General features: G+C 52.2%; 1 protein-coding gene across 2 annotated transcripts in view; it reads right to left on the reverse strand.

Annotated features, from left to right (window-relative positions):
- Window positions 1-556: 556 nt before the first annotated feature.
- Window positions 557-15158, reverse strand: part of GALNT14 (polypeptide N-acetylgalactosaminyltransferase 14) — a 205204-nt gene continuing 190602 nt past the window's right edge. The window contains exons 12-15 of one of the 2 annotated variants that reach the window (XM_025454254.3): window positions 13156-13239; window positions 12560-12704; window positions 2341-2460; window positions 557-1131 (exon numbers count right to left, since the gene is read on the reverse strand). In XM_025454254.3, the coding sequence (XP_025310039.1) occupies window positions 973-1131; window positions 2341-2460; window positions 12560-12704; window positions 13156-13239 (508 nt within the window). In that variant the 3' untranslated portion in view covers window positions 557-972. The remainder of the gene's footprint in view (window positions 1132-2340; window positions 2461-12559; window positions 12705-13155; window positions 13240-15158) is intronic. The other variant, XM_025454255.3, reaches the window with a different exon arrangement.

Consider the following 15158-nt stretch of genomic DNA (forward strand, 5'->3'; position numbering starts at 1 on the left):
GCTGAAGGCAGATGCTTAACCAACTGAGCCACTCCAGTACCCCTAGATTGGTTCTTTTCTCAAACTCTAGTTAATAGATATAGACAAACACAGTACCTAATTCCCAGGGCATACTGGGGATTTACTAGAGTAGGAAACTCCCAAGCTAGTGGCCACAGGCTATAAAGCAACAAGGGCCCAGAGAGACATATAGGGGAGTGGTTCCAGCCAGAGAGGGGCGTCAGAATCAGCTGGGAAGCCTGGACCCCACCAGGAGCTCCTGAAGCTGCACAGACATGATTTCTCTGGATGGGACACTATCCCTGGGGAAGAACCATGGATCTGCTTCTGCTCCCCCACGTGACACATTGGAGGATGAAGGGCCAGAGGTGTGTGTCTGTTTAAGGTCACACAGCCTATGGGTGGCAGTCCAGGATGAGGGCACAGGTCTCCCATTTCCCTGTCCTCTTTGTCTACTCTGCCAAGAGGCCCAACCTTCCTGCATCCCCTCTGAATGGAGAACCCAGGTTGGCACTAAGCTAGCATTAGTCAAAACAAAGTAAGAGATGCACAGAGAAAACTTCCAAGGTTCCTTTATTTGTTTTGAAAACAACCTCCATTCTTTATTTCTCAATTTAGTCTTGGCCTAGTGACAAAAAAGGCTTTTCTCTCTGGCCTCTTCTGAAAGAAAGGGAACAACATAAACACTCCCCACGAGATCTCTCTCCCCAGATTCCAGTGAAGGGCAGATGGGGCCAGGACTGGAACTGGAACAGCACGGAGAACATGTAGGATCTGTCTCTGAGCCCCACTTGGCTTTCAATCCCTTCCTCCATCCTCCCTGAGACATCTGCTCCTATCCGGGGGGGCTTTGCCTCCACCTCCCGGTTCAGAGCATCTACAGTAGCTGTGGGCTGCTTGTAGCCTGATTCCCAGTCTGCTTTTCATCTGGGGAAATGTCACCCACAGCCCCGCTGGTTCTGGCTCAGGTCCTCAAGAGCTCACCAGGTCCCAGTGCTGGCTCATAAGTGATGACTCACACACGTTGACCACGATTTCCCTGCCATTCTCAGAGCCATCACCAAACATGTCCGTGTCTAGGCAGAGGTGGGATGCTATGTGCTCGATGTGGGAACCAGTCTTGGTCCATTGCTGAGAAGACAGAGAGGAGAGAGCATGAACCCAAATTCTCTGGCTAAAGGTCCAGGATCTATTGATAATATCAGGAGTTCCAGAATAATCAGACATGTTTACACCATGTGGCTAGGGTCACCCAGAGACTTGACTTCATGGTCTCACAGAGGAATAAAGCTGCAACTAATTGCTTTGCCAGGTATTATTGTTGGTTTCTGCATTTTTTTTTTTTTGTGGGTTTTTTTCCGGATAAAAAAGTAAAAGGAAAAATCAATATATTTGCTAGGAAAACTCATTAGAAGGCAATAACTTTCCAAGCAACAAGCCAGAAAATGGGAAGCACATTAGTTACAGGAGCAACCAGAGAAACGATGTGCACTCGGGAGAGCGAGCTGGGGGATGGGATGCTGGGGGATGGGATGCAGGAGGGCAGAGAGGCTTCCAGGCAGCATCCAACACCAACACCACAAACCTGTGCTCCTCCAAAAGTGCTTTAGCACATGAAGGGCCCAGGTTGGGAGGGGGGGGGCAAGAAATCTGATGCCACTACTCTCCAGACTTGACCTCACGGGACAAGGAAGGAAGAACGAACATGTTTTGGGGGAACCACCACTGCGCAGGTGCCACAGACCACTTCAGTTAATCACTCTAGACAGCTGCCCCGTGTGGCGGGCATCTTCAACTTCAGAGAACCGAAGTCCAGGAACCTGCCGTGGCTCACACCGCTAGTGAGCTATAGAAAGGGCATCCAAATGTCCATCTCTCTAATGCCAATAAGCAGTCAGCAGGAAGCTGTGTGGAGTCAATGACTTGGGCTCGGCTGGCCACATGGGTGCATCCAGAGTGCTATGAATCTTGGTGGACACCCTGCTACGGCCCAAGGCCCCTGAAGGCCAGGAGTTGAGTACTACTCAATCTGTGGCTCTGAGGGTCTTGCCCCGGAGGAGTAGAGCTCTGGGATGCCAGGTGGGTGTCAGAGCCAGACAAGTGAGTACAAGATGTGCGTGTCCATAGTGGCTCAACCAGGTCCACAGGCATCCGGATGTGAGCCAACCACTGCTGCCACCATCCCTGCCCTCCTCTCCTAACCAGAAGGGCCTCTTTCTGATCCACCCCTCTGCTTCTAAAGTTTCTCCCTGGTCTTGCAGGTGGGACTTAGACCTACACAGGTAGTCTCATCCGTCACTGAAGGTAGCCATGCCCCAGGTGCACCTACTGAGCACTCACCTGTTTGTCATCTCCATTCTTACAGACGACAAGAACCACTGGGGCGCCAGGGAACACGGTGACAACAGACAGGCACAGCTCCTCCTGGAGGATCTGCTGGGTGTATGTGAAGGCCCATATCTGGAGGGGAAGAGGCCAGAGGGTTCACATCAAGATCCTTGGAAGCCTGGTGGGACACTCCTGGGGCTGTGTGATCATTAGTGCAGCTGGGTAAAAAGCACCAGGGGTCCTAGCAGTAACAGACCGTCAACAAAATCACCTTGGAAAATGGGACTCCATAGCCAGAGACTCCCAGGTCATGCCCCCTCTGAAGTCTCCATCTCCACGTCCAGGAAGGGGCCTGGCCTGGGCATGCAGGCTGCCTTTGGGAGGTGCTGAACAATTCTGGACTTGAGGTGGGGAAGCTTGGACAACACCCCAGCCCAGCTATGCAGTCTCCAGTTTCTCTGTCTGGATCCATGTCTATTCCCCACACTTGCCACCATAAGCAGCTACCTGGCAGGTCAGCCCCAGCTGTCTTTAGGATGTCCCTTCTTTGAAAAGGAATCCAATCAGCGTCCTGAAAACAGGAGTGTTCTAATAAGAGGCAGATGGTGCAACAAAGGGAATAGGGAGTGTGCCGAGGGGAGGAGAAGAGGAGCGGAGGGACAGAAGGTCATGACCAGAAATGACCCCAGGAGGTATGTGCACTCCAGCACTAGAGGCCAACACATCTCTGGGCCCCAGAGCTCCCATAGGGAGGGAAGCTGAACAAGTGAACGGACAGGGAGGCTGGGGAGAGGAAAGGTCATGACAAGGGATGTTCCTCGCCCAGTCTCCAAAATGTTGGAGATCAGAGAGCAACCAGCTGGTAGAGGCCTCATCATGGGGCAAAGAAGGTGAACTGGATGCCCTGGGCGGGGGGAGGCTGCAGAGACCACCCTGTCAAGGGCTGGACCCCTTCTCTACTCCACCCCTGCTAGCCAGCTGACCCTCAGCCTCTGGACCAGGCTGCTCATCAGCTACTGCTCCTGGGCCTGAGCCCTGTCCTTACCTGGCTGGTCCCCAACCCCCGCTCTAAGACCATGTATCCCATAAGCTGAGCCGGCATTCATGCTTGTTCTGTACCTTCCCTAGCTCCTGGCAGCCACCTCCCGGCCCTGGCCCCTCTCCTGACTTCCACGAACTGGTGACATCTTCAGCGTCTTTCTGTGCCCTGGCCTGTCCCCTCCTTGCCCGCAGGCTCAGGTCCTGCTGCTGCCTCACCAGACCACCTGCAGGCAGAGCATTGCCTCTCCTGATCTGGAACCTTCCCTGTTCCGGACACCTGGATGGGGCCACCAGCCCAGTGGAAGCCGCTGTCCCCTAGGGGTTGGGTCCTGCGAGTGGATGCTTGTGTCCCTTTTCAAACTGCTGGTGTTGGGAGAAGACGTAGACCAGAAGGCACTCTCTTGGGAGCAGATGGAAATTACTGATGGATAAAAGACTGGCTGTGAGTTAAGAATTCTTGAAACTTGGGGATGGCTACAGGGGGTTCTTTATACTCTTCCATCTACTTCTAGATTTATATATATTTAATTTTTAAAATAATAAATGTAATGAAATGTCCTCCTTGGGATGTATCAAGAAGTGCTGCTCTGGCCTTGAACATCACCATCCTACACACGCCATTCGCTTCCCTTTGGGATAAGGGAAGGGAAAGGGAAAGACATCTGTACACACAGAGGGGATGCAGCAATCAGGATCCTGTTATTGACGGCCAACATTTACTGAGCACTTACTATGTGCTAGGCACTGTCCTGGGGGCTTGGCACAGATCGCTTTAGTCTTCACAAAAATCCTACTAGATATGTTATTATTATTATTGTCTCCATTCTACATGATGAAAGGCTCACAGAAGTTATCCAACGCTCTCCGACCAACTCTCTCTGGCTCCTTTGCTGTTGCTGCCACAGACTTAGCTCCTCCTAATCAAGCTTAATCACAAGTAGTGTCTAGAGTCCCTGAGAGCCCTCTTCCAGGTTGTAAATATGGAAACTAGAGCTCAGCTCCACTGTGACATTGGAGAGCCGGCCAGTTCCCACTGGCCGGGGAGGGGGACAAAAGTCACACTCCATGTAGGACACTAGGGAGTGGGCAGCTGAGAGCAGGCCCCTCCCTGGCATTGATGGGAACTGGGTAAGAGGATGAATGGAGGTCCACATTCTACGAGCTCCACCAGTGGGGTACATACAGCGCTGGTTTCCTGTGCCTGCTCTCCTTTACTTCCTGCCCTGGCTCTGTCCCCCATCATGAACTCCCCTATCTGCATATCCACGCTCACTTGGTTATTACCATTTAAATGGCACCCCCCTTGGGTCTAGGTGTGTGCTAGGGACATGGTCTACCCTCAGGAGATCCATGCAGGTCCTGACATCAGGCTAGGGCCATCTGGGCAAGGGATTCTGGGGTGCTTGACATCTGGAGTGGGATCTAGAAGGTGGGAGCAGGTCTTGGATGTGTGTCCTGAGAATTCTATGTGGGGAGGGGAGAGAAAGGCCTGAAGCCCAGGCCCAAACCCAAGGACAGGGCTGCCAGAGAACCACTGCCCAAGCCCACCATACAACTGGCCTCGGCTAGAGATTTCTGCCATTGTTGGGAAATGAGTCTAAACATACAGTCAGTGATGTGGAAAGAAGATAAGGTCCATCTCTCTGACCCATTACCCACCCACACAGCTGCTGTGAACCATGAATTGGCATCTTAAAAATAAATCCTGCAATTATTTTCATTACCACAATACACTAACTTTGTATTTTTTATGTTAAAAGTATTAACTAATTAAACATAAAAACTTGAAATACACAATTTCTGAAAGCTCATCTTGGCATTTCTTCTTTTGTAATACCCTAGGGGCATTAAAAACTGCAAGTACTGGGGAGGGCATGAGAGGGCAGGAGGTGGGTTGATGCCTCTTTTGACATCTGAGATGCCGGTCCACTAATGCCTTTCGGGAAGGAACGCATATGGTACCCGGCTGGGGCTGAGCTCGGAGGAAACCACCTTAGGATCCCCAAGGGGAGAATGTGCACATGCACGGATGAGGGATCGAAGCCTTTACGCTAAGTGGACTTTGCATTAGCTGGTGTTTTACTGGCACTGAAATAATTCAGCCTCACAATTTCTCAGAGGAATGCAGCTCTCTGGCCAGATCTGCAAGGGAGGAGAGAGGGAAGCAGATCACAGAAGCAGGTGGGGCGGGAAGGGAGAAGAGGTTTCTTATTCCCATTCTGCAGCCTGTCAGACTTCCAGAACAGCCGGTGATGAATGGGTTTATTAAATGAATCCTGGAGTCAGAAATGGATTTGGGAAGGTAGCAGTGGTTGCTCAGGCTGGCCTGGCTACAGCAGTGTACGCTGGGCCATCCGCTGACAGCTCCATTAAGAGGGTTTGGCCAAGTCACAGCTCCCACCCCCAGTGCACACAGACACAGCCATACCCAGGGAAGGTAACCCAGAGGTGGTGTGGATGGCACCACTCCTTCAGGGATAGGCCAGTAAGGGACTAAGGAGGATGAGGCAATTAAAAGGGCTCAGGTGTTGATATACGATCTAGAAGGCCCTCCAGCCCCTTTGTTCCTGCCCCGGGAGAGGGGAACTGATGAGGAGGAGGGGGTGGCCCAGGATCGACAGCCTTCTGTGCTTAGTGGGGGTCTCTGGAGGACAGCCCCTGCATATAGAGAAGGGAGCAGCCTGGCAGGTAGGGGACTCTGGGCAATGCCCATCTGGCCACAGCCTTGAGGGGTGGAATGAAACAGGCCACAGCAGCCAGCTTTGGGTTCACTGTCTTGCACTGGATGGAGCAGCAGAGAAGAAAGATGCTTTTAAGGGGGCATGTCTAAAGGGGACAAATTCTGGAAGAGGCAGGCATGAGATGGGTAGGGGCCCAGGCCCAGGGGCTGACCTTTAAATGGCCCCGGGTGACCACTAGTTGGAGAGAAGCAACCAGCCTGGGACAGCAGCTCTCAGCTAGGATGATCTTGCTTCTATCTATCTATCTATCTATCTATCTATCTATCTATCTATCTATCTATCATCTATCCATCCATCCATCCATCCATCCATCCATCCATCCATCCATCCAAGAGCCATGTGGCAGTGTTTGGAAGCACTTTTTGATTACTATGACTAGGTGGGTGAGTTACTGGCATCCAGTGGGTGGGACCGGGGATGCTGGCAAACAGCTACAGTGCACAGGACAGTCTCTACAACAAAGAATTATCTGGTATTAACTCCAACAGTACTGAGGTTGAGACCCTGTAGCCTAGCCTGAAGGGCCTGGTCCCTAGAAGCAGCAGGCCCAGCATTACTTGTGTATGACCTGGGGAGCACTGGACATCCCTTCTCTAAGCCTCACTTATCCCATCTGTGAAACAGTGGGGATAACAGGACATGGCCCATGGGGTTGTGTGATGACTAATCTAGATGATGCCTACAGAACATACAGCCAGGGGCTAGCCTTGGTGCAGTGGCCACCAATAGGACTCTGATGACCTGTGGGAGGTGCAATGGTCAGGTGAGGAGATATTCACACGTGGAGAGAAGGTAGGGGCTGTGTTTTCATGAACACAGAATCCTATGTCAGTTACTAATGGCAGTGAGCTCCCCATTTAAAGAGACAGCCCAAGTGCCAAGCAGTGCTGCTGGTTATGTTGTGGTTGGATGGGCAAACTAACTCATGTATGAGGGCTCCTGGTTCTAGATGCTTTGTATTCATAGTCTATTCATCATCACGGTGATCCTGCAAGGCAAGTATGACTTTATGGAAGGGAAGAGAGGTCAGAGGTCACTCTGGGAGCAGACCGCAGGGTTGACTATGAATGCAGGGCCTTTTTGGTGAGACTGGATCTGAGCTGAGAGCATCCAGGGCCACTGCCCCCTAAGTCACACTGCAGGTCACACACGACCCTTTAGCCTCTTCAGACACAAACGAACAGACTCAAGCAACACTTTATTTCCGTCGACTTCTCGGGGCAGCCATCCCGGAAGGATCACCCAAAGGCACTGCCTGGCCGTGCTTGGCACACCTCCTTCAGCCACAGGGACACAGACTTCAGCCTCTCCCTGGTGACTAACGGCAGCAGGGTGACCTGGCAGCCTCGGAGACATGCTCCCTGCTTTTGAGAACTTTGCTGGACTCACTGCCAGGGTCTTTTCTCTATTTCCAAGTCCATCCTGTCCCTTCATCCCAAGCTGTCAGGATACATTTTATATGCATGTGATCAAAAGCCCACACCCAGTACCTTTGCTGCTGGGTCCTGCTGTGGAGCCCTGGAGTGGCTGCGGGGGCTGGAGTCCTGGCTCTTCTGCTTATTCCTCCTGCAAACCTGGGTGAGATCTGAACTCTGTACCTCAGTCCCCTCAAATGTGAAGTGGTGACATTAGTCCTGGCCATGGAGGGTCACTGTAAGGCACCTGGGTTCCCACAGGGTGGTGGTCAGGAGGGTGCTGTCCACAGAGCAAGTGCTGAATTACTGTCTGCACGTTGACGGCGGTGATGGAGGAAGCCAACAGGAAGAGACATGGGCCCAGAGAGCTTCCTTTGGAAAACTGCCTTTGCTTTGCCTCCCAGGAGATCTGCTGGAGAGGCAGTTATGATGGGGCCTTTCCCAATGGTGTGTTGAGAAAGCATGGGGAGGAAGGGTAGTATCAGATGGGGAAGTGAACACGCTGGGCACCTGTCCTGCAGGCAGACTTACCTAGAGGTGCCAAGGGGAGTGCAGGTGTGTGTGTGGGGGAGAGCTTTTAGCTTCTCTTGCCCACCCAAGCGTCCAGCAGCCTACACGCATCCTTCATAAGCCAGTAGCCTACACTGCCTCAAATGACACACTGCAAACTTTTTATGTTTTTCTCCCTTTCTTTAAATTGGGATAGCAAGGAGAATGGTGCATCTGTCTTCCTTCCATCTTTCACACAAATATTTTTCTAGAGAATCCAATAAAGTTAAGAGGAAACTCGTTAACCTGGAGGCTTCTTGGTCTTTGCGCGTTTGCAAACTGATGATGTATTTCTCTTGTACTTCACCCAAGGCATCAGCTTGCCGACATCTTCAATACACAAGAAGATTAAACACTTTGTTCCCAAGGTTGACAAACCGGCCAAGAAAGAGAGGTAAGGCAGGGTGAAGGATAGCTGGGCTGGGGGTGGGGCAGGGACGTGAGCCAGCAGCAGAGAACAACCAGGATATGATTGTCTCCTTTCAACAGTGAAGACTCCCATGTGCCTGGGGTCGCACCCCCTGGAGAGCATGTAGCCAGCTGGAAGCAGAACCCTGAGCTCGTGGCTCCCACCTGCTGGTGTTCTTTTACTCCAGATATCTGGAACCCCTGAATCCTCTACCCAAATGGCCTGAACCTTGGAGATTTCAGGATCTGTGTAGATCCTACCCTGGGTCTGTCCTCCCAAGGGTAGGCTGTGTCCCTACTATACACAGCTGGCTGCAAAGGGGGCCATTTAGAGGGGAGTGACGGAGTGTGGATATGAAGGCTGGGAGTTCACAGAGGGGGACAGAGCCAGGGCAGGAGTAAAGGGGGATAGGCACAGGCTGGAAGCCAGGGCTATGTGTGCCCTCTGCTCTGGTGTGGAGTCCATGGGCCCCTATCCATCCTTTTCCTCAGTCCCATCAATGGCAGGGGGGTCTCCTGTCTGGCCTGCCTCCTCCCCAGGCCTGACACAGGGTGTGACCCGTTGCCTTTCTCAGGGGCTGCCAGTAGGAACTGGCCAGTTCGCTGCTGTCACAATGGAGCTGATCTATATGGTTTTCATGTTTACAATATTTGTCTCTGGGAGAGGGATCAGTGCCAGGCATCTCCTCTCATGACTGAACTTGAAGGTAAGTGTTCTGGAACCAGCTGTGGCTCTGGCAGTGGCAGCAATAGCAGAACAAGGCCGTGGTAGCCAGATTTTCCAACTCTTACCTTCACCACTTACTAGTCTAGGACCTTGGATAATCTCTCCAGGCCCTGGTTCCATCTGTAAAATTAGGATAATAGTAAACCTCTTTAACAGGGCTCTTGTGTTCCTTCCTTGATATGGCTTCCCTCAGGCAAAAGAGGAGGCAGCCTGAGAGAGGGTGGAAAGAGTTATGGGAAGCGGTGTGAGGGGCAGAAGTGGTCCCCCTCTGGACAGACCAAGAGGTAGACCAAGAAGAAAAGGAAACGTTAGGAGGGGCAAAGAGGCAGAGCAGGGTCAGAGGAGAGAACCTCTGGATGCCCTAACACAGTAGAAGAAAGCCCTTTCTTATGCAAGAAGGAGGGAAAGATACTGAAAGGACAAGAAAGGTAACATAAGTCAGTGCTACAAGGGTGTATGTCTTACACACATGCATATACGTGCACACATGCACACTTGGGGATTATTCCAGCTGAAATAGTTATGTAGACTTCTATCTGTCTGAAGCAGGTTCACACCTTCAGAAGACTTGGACGTGCATCCCAGGCCTACTGCTGGGAGGGGGGCTGTGTCTAATCCAATTTAGCTCCACCCAGCACCCGGCATGCAACCTCGGACCAGGAGCACCACGGGCACTCGCTGTCCTCTGTGGAAGCTGGTGAAACTCCAATCTCAGAGTCTTCTTCCATTTTTCTTGAGTTCATGCTGCTGCTACACAAATCCAACTGTTCTTGCCAAAGTGGGAAGGAGTGATAGCTTGGCCCTATCTTCTAGAAAGACCTTTTGGCTCAAAGACTGTTACTATGATCACCCTTAGTTTCCCACAGATGACTGCTTTTCCTCCCCTTTCTCTGCCATTAGCAGGTCAGCTGGAATAGGTACTATTACTCTCCAGTCAAACGAAGGTTTGGCAATCTTTCACCAGGGCTGGGCCATTGGAGAACCCTCTCCAATACCCAGAGATCCATGGCTCCTCTCCTCCTACTTCCTTATTCAGCCAAAGACATTAAGTACCAGAAAAGATGCTGTTTCACTGAAGATAGATTGAGCAAACTCTTGTCCCAGGGAAAAGATGGTGACAACATTCTGGCCATTGGGATCCCCTATGAATAGCACCCACACACAGGTTCAGAAGAGAGGGATGGGCATCAGCTAGTCACAACATTTTACAAAATACTACTTGAGCAAACGGTGTCATTCCCAGGCAGGCCGCCATACCTCAAGCAAAATTGACACCTCTGCTTGACTTTTCTTTCCTGTCTAACTCAGGCAGCCCTTCCCATGTCCTGCTGGAGCAGAGAAATGGGTCTGGGAAAAGCCACTCTAAGTGAGAGGCTGGTGCTGCGGGTGTGGGTTCTGGAGGCAGGCAGCAGGGAGCCACTGAAGGCTGTACTGAGGTGGGGAACCATGGTTTGAATGTGACATGTTGGGGGATGAGGGGTGGGGGCTGGAGGCTATGGCTATAACCTAACACAGTGGTTTCCAGTCCGGGTGGTTTTATGTCCCAGGGGCGTTTGGTGTAGCCTGGAGATAGTTTGATTGTCATGAATGGTGCGTGTGGGGTGCACTGGCATCTGATGGGTGGAGGCCAGGGATGCTTCTAGGCAGACCTCAGAGCACAGGGCAGTCCCCAGCACAAAGACTCATCCAGCCCAGAACATCAACAGTGCCAAAGCTGAGGAAGGCTGATCAGGCATGGAGGAATGAATGCAAGGTCCATGGGGAGCTATTTGAGGAGAAAAGGGACAGGACCTGCAGAAATGGGGACCAGGAGAAAGAGGAGCCAGGGCAGATGGATGGGATCAGAGCCGTGGAGCCTGGGAGAGAGCAGTCACATGGAGGGAAGCAGTGGGCCAGGGAGGTGGCTGTGGCACTTGGCAACTGCTCGTCGCTGTCCGTACACTAGAATCACAGACATCATGGATGACTTCGTGGCGGCTGTAGGCTCGCTCTGGTCCCCCAGCCACAGCCCAGGCCTCCACGCGTGCTGTGCTTCCTGGGCTGCTCCTCCTCCCTTTCCTGATATGGCTTATTTCTACTCTGCTCTCAGGATGCAGCTCATTTTCAAGGCCTCTGGGAAGACGTCCCTGACTCTCCTGCATACGGTGGACACCATCCCTCAGTGCTTCTAGAGCAGCCTGGACCACATTCCATCCCGGACCGAGCTTCTATCAGAACAGCTGCTTACTTGTTTTTTCCTGCATTAGATCCCTTGGGGGACCACGGAGATGCGCAACCTAGTCATTCATCTCCGTGTCTTCACAGCAGAGAACAGAGATGGTTACTGAGTGAATGCGTGAATTCGTGGGGGGATGAAAACCAGAATCTGTGAATCAATGAAAGAGAGGATGTGGCCAAAGCTGGGAGCTTGGATGAAACAAGAAACCATTTACAGAGAACAGAATAGCGACCTAAAAGCCCCGGTAATATTCCCCACGAGCACAGGAAAGAGGAGGACAGGAGCTGGCAAAGAGAAGAGCGAGAAAGAACAGGAATGCTGGAGAGATCCAGCTGTGCCGTGGGGACCAGGAGGAAGTTATGCGCTGGATGTGCTTTAACGTGTCCAGCCGGCAAGTGTGACAGAGGCAGAGACAGACTGTGGGTTTGCCCGTGACCTTTAAAAGCTTTCCATCCCCAGAGGGAGAACACTGACCCACGGGACGTGGGCGTGCCATGTGGATGAATGGATGAAGGCACAGGCACGAGGCAACCTTTCTGAGAACGGATTCCTGTGCTTCCTCCAGGCCTGGGGCAGGTGGAGTCACAGGCCTGCTGAGGATGGGACGCAGTGGGGATGGGGCGCAGGTGAACGAGGCCCCTGCCAGCGATGGGGGCGGTGGATGACGGCGATGGTTTTACCAGACCCGATGTGCCCACCAGAAGTCAGGGTTAGAGCGGCGGGGAGCCTCAGAGCAGGCATGTCATCCTGGACCAGCGTCACCCAGAGGCACGCTTCTCTCCATCAGCATTTCATGTTTTCCAGGTAGCTGCTCGCCCTGCCCTGCCTGACCTAGCCCTCACTTACTTGCCAGCAGGATGGATGCGAATGACGTACTCCTTAGATCCTGCTAATTTGATGGTGACTTCCTATAGGCACAATGTGGCCTGGTAAGAGATCTTCCAGAGAAACCGCACACATGTCCACACATGTGGAAACCCAGTGGAGTGAACCCAGTCCCAGAGTGAGGGGAAATCATACTTCTCCTGTTCTGTTGCTAGGCTCTGGGTGTAAGTGGACACCTGGTGTCACATAAGAGCAGGTGACAGAGGCTGAGTCCCTGTACACGTTCTCTCCCCAGCCTGTTCCTTACCTGGGATTTTGCATCCTTGCCTTTGGTCTTGACACAGGGGCTTAACCTGAGGTCGTAGATTTCTGTGTTTTTCTGCCTTTGAGACTCTAGGCACTTCTGTCTCTGTCGGATATTACCCTTCTGGATGGAGGAATCGTTGGGGATTCTGGAGGAAAACCAGAGGAGAGATGAGAACCGGCTGCTTTCTGGCTTAGTGGCATTAGCAGCTGGAGAGCTGGAGGCAGTGTTTTGAGGGGCATCTCACTGGGGTGGCATTACAGCGACTTGTGCTGGAGTGGGGGCTCCTGCTAGGAACAAGGTAGCAAGAAGACACCCATGGAACCTGGCTTGGAGATAGCATCAGCCTCAGGTCACACCTGGGACTCAAACCCCAGCAGTTGAGAAATGCTGCTACTAGCTAACCTCCATCCCTCATGCTACTGATTAACTTAATTCCTCTCCTGGTTTCAGGAATAAGGGAAGCCAACTGGTCTTTACAGACCTCCCTATACTTAAAAACCTTTATCCAGTTGCCCACGGGATGTCCTCTTTCCAGACCAAGTCAGCCGATGGCATTTCCTCACAGCAGGCAAAGGCTCAAAAGGTAGGGCGGGTACCTGAGTTCTGGATAGACATTCTCCAGGTACCACTTGAAGCTCTGGCACTGCAGATTCTTCCTCAGGTCCAATCTGCTCTCAATGCTAGGGGGAGGGGGGCAGGGGTAGGCACAAAGACAAAAGCACAGCTGTGTGTCAGAGATAGGTACGAGGTTAAGAGACACGGAGCACAAGCTGTGCCCACGCCGTGCCCACCTCTCTCCCGAGGGCGCTGGAGAAATTAACCAGGAGAGGTTTCTAGAGCTCCAGACAGAGCTATGGAAAACACTTAGCAATAGCTCACATTGGTGTGGTAATGACACTAAGGATTTGTGCTTTTACTTGAAAATGGAGTTTGGGGGTGTTTTTACTTTTCATTAAAAACAAGGCTACAAGAACATGCAGTGTGTTGTTAATAATACACCACTGGGGCTCTGAGTCTACTTACCCACACATTTCTCTTTGGATTCTGTAGACAAAATACCACTCCGGACCACCCCACCCTCAAAGCAGCAGGTTCTTTGGCTGGTTCTGGGGCCGGGTGATGCCTTTGTTCATCAAATATTTATGCAGCCCCTACTATGTGCCAGGTATTGTGCCCAAGGTGGGAAATGATGAATGGTGAGCTTTTGAACAATAGGGAAAGGTAAGGAAAAACAAGCAATCACAACCCTGGATGTGGGGTGGGCATGCAGGGGCTGTGAGGAGCATCTTAGAGGTATATCCTTGCTGGTCAAGTCAGCAGTCACCAAGGTGGTAAGGCTGAAGCTGGTATCTGGAAGGACAAGTGGACACTATCTAGACAAACCAAAAAGTGGGTGAGGTCGGGGCCTCCGGTAGAGGCTGGGGAACAGCAAAGGGAGATAGGACCATGTAAAGGAGCGGTCCTATGGTAGGAGAAGTGCCGCGGAGGTTACACTATGTGCGTGCATGAACGTATGTATGTATGTGGAGGATGGCAGAGGGGAAGTGAGCAGGAGGAGAGATGAAGAAACAGACCATATAGGGTCTGGGAGGCCACAGTGGAGGAGTTTGGACTTTCAGGCAATGGATGCAACAGGCAGGTTCTAAGCAAAGCATGACATGGTGATGCCTGAACTTCCAGAGCATCTTATTGGTGGTGATTGGGTCTGATTGGGCAAAGCTGGAGTCAGAGAGAGCACTGGGAGGTGGCTGTAGAAGCCCAGGTGCTGAGGGTGCTCTCAGGTAGGGAAGGGGGGGGTGGAATGGAGAGAAGTGATAGGTCCAAGTCCCTCCATTTTTCTCAGCTGCTCTGCCACCACCCCTCTTGGCTCCATTTATATACCTTGTCCTTCCTGGGTGAGCACAGGGGACTGGCTCTGGTCAGGCCAGCCTCACCTCCTTCTGCTCCACACTGGACCAGGCATTCTCACCACCAGGACATCTTCCTTCCCACTAACCACATTGCCTCCCCAGACTCCAAGCAACATGGGCAGAGGAATGACTTCATTTTTTTTTTTTTTAAAGTGCCACGTTCAGTGTTTAGCAAAGACTTGGGTGCTGTGTGCATGATGGAGGCAGTGGCACCAGGACCTGGGGACTGTTTGACATGGGAAGGTGGAGGGAGGGAAGATTGCTCAGATTTCTGCCTTGGGCAACAGGACACGAGGAAGCATGTTCATGGAGATGGGGGATGCAGAATGGGGAGCAAATTTGAAGCAAAGCAGATGAGTTTCTTTTAGGACTGGAGGAGTCTGGGAGGCGTCCAGGTGGAGATATCCAGTTCCTACTGGGATTGAAGGGACTGTGGCTCCGGGGGGAGGCCCAGGTCAGGAACACAGACCCAAGAGTCAGCAGCCAAAGAAGTGGCGGCTGACGTCGGGGAGAACACACAGTACGCAGACGGTGATGACAGGCCCTCGAAAAAGACTACAAACATGGCAGGAAAGAGAAAGGTGAGGCTGCCATGGACCGAGAAGGTGGAGCCTGAGCAGCAGTACAACCACAGCCGCAGGCACAGACAGCATGGTTGGAGCTGCGCCAGATGGGATGGGTGGGAGAGA

This window comes from Canis lupus, chromosome 17, assembly GCF_003254725.2.
Source record: "Canis lupus dingo isolate Sandy chromosome 17, ASM325472v2, whole genome shotgun sequence".
In the NCBI taxonomy this organism is placed as follows: domain Eukaryota; kingdom Metazoa; phylum Chordata; class Mammalia; order Carnivora; family Canidae; genus Canis; species Canis lupus.